Source organism: Triticum aestivum, chromosome 2B (genome assembly GCF_018294505.1).
Source record: "Triticum aestivum cultivar Chinese Spring chromosome 2B, IWGSC CS RefSeq v2.1, whole genome shotgun sequence".
NCBI classification, from domain to species: Eukaryota; Viridiplantae; Streptophyta; class Magnoliopsida; order Poales; family Poaceae; genus Triticum; species Triticum aestivum.
The window spans coordinates 389944342-389950117 of record NC_057798.1 but is presented as its reverse complement, the minus strand read 5'-3'; the positions used below and the strand labels follow the sequence as shown (position 1 = coordinate 389950117).

The 5776-nt window shown below is 51.7% G+C and overlaps 1 protein-coding gene across 1 annotated transcript; it reads left to right on the top strand.

The window, feature by feature from the left end:
• The first annotated feature begins 709 nt into the window (after nucleotides 1-709).
• LOC123041271 (uncharacterized) lies at nucleotides 710-1669 on the top strand. Its single transcript, XM_044463916.1, has one exon. It carries the CDS (start codon nucleotides 766-768, stop codon nucleotides 1330-1332), a length of 567 nt encoding a protein of 188 aa, XP_044319851.1. The 5' UTR covers nucleotides 710-765; the 3' UTR covers nucleotides 1333-1669.
• Nucleotides 1670-5776: the final 4107 nt, after the last annotated feature.

Genomic DNA, 5776 nt, shown 5'->3' with positions numbered 1-5776 from the left:
GTTTGTCGTGGCCACCGGCGCCGGAGCGGCGGGCGGCGGGGTGTGCGCTTACCTCCTTGCTAGCTCTCTAGGGTAGGAACTCCAAATGGCGTGTTTTTGAAACATATATGGTGAAGCGCATGATATTATGGTCGATACCATCACTCAAATGCTCCCATGATACCAGTTTGGAAATTTCAATTTTAGATGTGTCAAAAAAAATTGAAAAAAAATCGTGAATGCTCATCACATATGTGTCTACAACCCCTAAAAAAAATTAGATCAAAATCTACAATACACAAAGAGAAGCAAAAAAAAAAGAAATCCAACATGAACAATGTCAATAAAGATAAAAGGATGAATAGCGTAAAAAATGACACTATTCACATATGTGATGAATATTCACAATTTTTGGCACATTTAAAATTAAAATTTTCAAACTGGTATCATAGGAAGAAAGGCCTTCTAGTGTGGTTGCGCCGTCCGGCTATTGGGTACGTACGTACTCACCACGTAAACGCAGCTTCGACTCCCAAACTAGTGGTAGAACGTTTGGGGAAAGGAGAGAAAGCAATAGATAAGTGAGAAAGGATTAAAATATCCGGCCCGAGTCCACGCATGCACGCTGCCCTGGCCCCAGCCAAACGCCAGTCTGTCATGTTCCCATTCCCCTGCCCTTCCTCCTCCTATATATAACTGGCCCTCCCAATCCTCCTCTTCCATCGCCGTCTCAAAGCTCAAGCTCACACAACAACATCACCACGATCACCACAAACCTAGTATAAAATGGGGCTCTGCATGTCTAGCGGTGGCGCGGCGGCAGCAGTGCGGGCAGAGGGGGAGCCTGCCTCCACGGCTATGGTACTGATGCCAACCGGGGAGCTGCGGGAGTACCCGCGCCCTGCCACAGCGGCGGAGGCGCTCGAGGACAACTCCGTGGCTGGGGACGCCGGCTGGTTCCTGTGCGACGCCGACGCGATGGGCTTCGAGGGCCCCGTGGCCGCAGTCGCCGGGGCCGAGGAGCTCCGCCCGGGGCAGATCTACTTCGTGCTCCCCGCCGAGGCCCGTAAGAACGGGCTACGGCGCGAGGACCTCGCCGCGCTCGCCGTCAGGGCGTCCGCGGCGCTCGTCAGTAAGGCCAGCGCCAACGCATCCGGCAGCGCAGGGCGGAGGAGGCGGGCCGGCTCTGTTTCGCCGCTCGTGTTCGCCCAGCCGCCGGAGGTGGACGGGACCCTCGCGTACAAGACCGTGCCGGCGTTGGCGGCGAAGAGGCGGCCGGTGGCGCGCGCGAAGAGTGCCGGGAGGATGCAGCGCTTTGCTCCTGATCTGACCGCCATTCCCGAGTGCGAGTGAACCGACACAAAGGCGTCGCGATCGTAGCTAGAGGAAGAGAAAAAGAAGAATCCAAATCTCCCATGCAATGCAAGATCGCTCGAATATGGAGGGGCTCCGACGATTCCGGAAACAGAGCAAAGGAAGGTACCGCCAGGGCCAGCCGTGGGATTTTGTTTCCACTTGCGGGCGATGGCCGATGGGGAGGTTGATTAGAGTCTGTAATTTGCAGGAGCAAAATTTTGGTCGGTTTAGTCGAGTTTGTGGTCTCAAGTCTCAAGAGACAACGAAATGTGAATATAAATTCCCGAGGTCCTCATTTTGCCAAAACATGCACACTTTTTCTGTGTATGGTTTCTACACTACTCTAGGTCAGACATGTTGGAAACCTGCAATTAGACGGAATCACCGAGCTGTAGCACGCAACATTAACTGTGTGTGTCCGATCTTATAACAGAGTAATGTTGATGCGAGTGCGGCAGAGCCCTCTTGCCCGTGTACTCTCTTAGAGCATCTCCAACCACGCTCCCAACAAGACCCCCAAGCAACTTTTCGATCGCCGACGTCAAAAAATCGGCCCAGTCGCATCCTCAGAGACCCATTTTTCACCGGCTCAGGCCGAAATTGGCACCGGCGGACCCAACCTGAACCCGGCGCGTTGGGGGCGTTCGAGGGCGCCGGGCGAACATTTTTTGGCGCGAAAGCGCCGTGGGCCAGCCGCGTCAGCTACTCGACTCTCTTCTCGCCGCTTCGTTGTCCTCATCGCCTCGTTTCCCGCGGCGAATCAATGCCAAAGCTGCGCGCGCTGCCGCGCCGGTCAGCCTCCATTGATGCCTCACGGGCGGCGCAGTGAAGGCTGGGCGACACGCGTCCCCTCGCCCGCCACGCCTCCCGCCACGCGTAACGCGCCGGCCAAGCCTACCGCGCGGCGCCTCCGCCTATATAAGCCGAGAACCAGCGTGCCGGAGACACGCACAGACACTCCACCGCCGACGCGCCCACTTCTTCCCCTTCCTCCTCTCGCCGTTTCCAGCTTAGAAGGATGGCCGAGCGCATCCCAGGCGGCGGCGCGGCGGCGAATGGCTTCGGGCGCCGCCATCTGCACGAGGACGAGGCTCGCCTCCTCTTCGAGGCCGAGTACCCGGCCCCGCCGGACATGCGGGTGCCCGGGGCGTGGAGGATCAGCGCCGGCGGCGTGCCGGTGCCACCACCACTCAGGAGTCGGACGTCCGGAAGGCGTCGGACGTCCGGAGGCTCGTGACGGTCCGGTCGTCCGGGCGCGCTCGGACGTCCGTTGTTTCAGCTCGGGTGTAGGCGCGTCGGTCGTCCGTAGGGGGTCAGTCGTCCGGGGCTTCAGGAGGGTCCGGTTGTCCGGGCGCGCTCGGACGTCCGTAGTTTTGGTTCGGGTGCTTGGCGTCCGGTCGTCCGGTCCACTCCGGATGTCCATAGATTCGGTTCGGGTGACGAAGTGTCGGACGTCCGGAGGGGTCCGGTCGTCCGTGTCCTGGGACTCGTCGAACGTCCGGACACTGTCGGTCGTCCGACGCCTGTAGCTTCGCGGCAGCTCTTCTTCTTGTTCATCATGATTGGGGTCCTCGCCGTCTTGGCTCTTGGGGGTAGCTATTCCGTGGCTCGTTTCCAGGCACCTGATAACACACAGAGTTTCTGAATGAGGTAGTAGCCATGTCTCGTGAGTAGGAATAGGAAGTTCGGAGAGGAGCGAATTCACCTTATCTTCAATGGCCTTAGCTCGGGCTCGTGTCATGGGTCCAAGTGGTGTTGAGGGAGATGTAGGCACGTCCATGGGGATGAGCGAGGGATGCTCCGCATCATCTCCCCCCCCTTGGGAGAGATCCGACCTCGGATCGAAAGATGCATCACCATGGAAAGGTGCGAGGTCCTTGACGTTGAAGATGTCGCTCACGTTGTACTTGTCTCGTGGTAGGTCGATCTTGTAGGCGTTGTCGTTGTAGCGTGCTAGAACCTTGAAAGGTCCATCGGCGCGTGGTAGAAGCTTGGACTTGCGTTCGTTGGGGAAGCGGTCCTTGCGAAGATGTATCCACACGAGATCACCAATTTTGAATACCATGGGTTACTTGTTGATGTTGAGCTTGGTCGTTAGTCGTTGTACTTGGCGCTCGATGGTGTGCCTTGTATCTTCATCCATCTTCTTGATGTAGCGTGCACGAGCGCTTGCGTCGAGGTTGGTTCGCTCTTGTAGAGGAAGAGGTAGAATGTCCAATGGGGACAAAGGGTTGAAGCCGTAGACGACCTCGAAGGGGGACTTGCCGGTCGTGGAATGTCTTGCACGGTTGTAGGCGTACTCGGCGATGGGTAGACACTCTTCCCACTCCTTGATGTTCTTCTTGATCAACGCACGAAGTAGAGTCGAGAGTGTACGGTTCGTCACCTCCGTTTGGCCGTCTGGTTGAGGATGGTATGCCGAAGAGAACAATAGCTTGATGCCGAGCTTGGCGCATAATGTCTTCCAAAAGTAACTCAAGAACTTGACATCACGATTGGAGACAATCGTCTTTGGCAATCCATGAAGTCGCAAGATTTCCCTACAAAAGAGATTAGCAATATGTGAAGCATCGTCTATCTTGTTGCAAGGAATGAAATGTGCCATCTTAGAAAATCTGTCCACAACAACAAAGACGGAATCCTTGCCATTTTGAGTTCTAGGCAAACCAAGTACAAAATCCATGCTAATGTCTTTCCAAGGTTGATAAGGAATAGGAAGTGGCATGTAAAGACCATGGGATTGAGCTTTTGACTTAGCTTTGCGACATGTAGAGCAATGGTTGGTGAAGCGTGAGACATCACGAAACATCTTGGGCCAAAAGTAGTTCTTGGAGAGCGTGGCGAAAGTCTTGTCGCGTCCAAAGTGTCCCATGAGTCCGCCTCCATGAGCCTCTTGCAAAAGGAGAAAACGAAGAGAAGACTCGGGAATGCAAAGTTTGTTAGCTCTCATAAGATAATCATCCTTTAGGTAGTATCGTTCCCAAGACGTGTGTGTCAAACACTTAGTATAAGGATTAGCAAAAGAAGGATCATGCTCATACAAGTCTTTTATATGCTCAAAACCAATAACATTCAACTCAAGTTGAGTGACAAGCATGCATATGCGTGAAAGTGCATCCGCAACAACATTTTCTTTACCCTTAATGTACTTGATCACATAAGGAAAAGATTCAATGAATTCACTCCATTTGGCATGACGCTTGTTCAATTTAGTTTGACCTTTTAGGTACTTAAGCGTTTCATGATCGGTATGGATGACAAACTCATGAGGTCTAAGATAATGTTCCCAAACATGTAGCACACGCACTAAAGCATACAATTCTTTGTCATAGATGGGATAATTAAGTTGAGCACCGGAGAGTTTTTCACTAAAATAAGCAATGGCTCGTTTTTCTTGCATCAAAACTCCGCCAATTCCGGTACCACTTGCATCACAATGAACCTCAAAAGTTTTGTCAAAATTGGGCAAAGCAAGAATCGGAGCATGAGTAAGCAAAGACTTGAGCTCATCAAAAGCGGTGGATTGCAAAGATCCCCAAACAAAAGGAGCATTCTTCTTACTCAAGGTATGCAAAGGAGCGGCAATTGTGCTAAAGTTTTTCACAAATCGGCGATAAAATCCTGCAAGGCCAAGGAAACTACGCACTTGTTGCAAATTGGTTGGTTGGGGCCAAGTTTTAATTGCCTCAATTTTAGTTTCGTCAACATGAACACCTTTTGAAGAGACAACAAATCCCAAGAAAACCACTTTGTCAACACCAAACGTGCATTTTTTCAAATTTGCATAAAGGCTTTCCTTGCGAAGGGTTTGCAAAACAGATTTAACATGATTAATATGGTCTTTCATTGTTTTGCTAAACACAAGAATGTCATCAAAGTAAACCACAACAAATACTCAAATGTAAGGTCTAAGCACATGATGCATAAGATGCACGAAAGTACCGGGAGCTTCCGATAGACCCATAGGCATGACTAACCACTCATACAAGCCAAATTTAGTTTTGAAAGCAGTTTTCCATTCATCACCTTCTTGAATGCGAATTTGATAATAGCCACTTTTAAGATATATTTTTGAGAAAAAGTTGGCTCCGCTAAGTTCATCAAGCATATCATCTAAGCGAGGAATGGGATGCCTATAGCGAATGGTAATAGCATTTATAGGTCTACAATGGGAACACAAGCGGAAACTTCCATCGGGCTTAGGCACAAGTATAACGGGAACGGCACAAGGGCTTAAGCTTTCACGTACATGACCGTTGTCAATGAGTTGTTGTACTTGCCGTTGGATTTCCCTTGTCTCTTCGGGGTTGACACGGTATGAAGCTTTGTTTGGAAGTGGCGCTCCGGGGATGAGGTCGATTCAATGCTCAATGCCTCGAAGTGGAGGTAGACCCGGAGGTAGCTCATCGGGGAAAACATCTTGGAATTCCTGCAAAAGAGA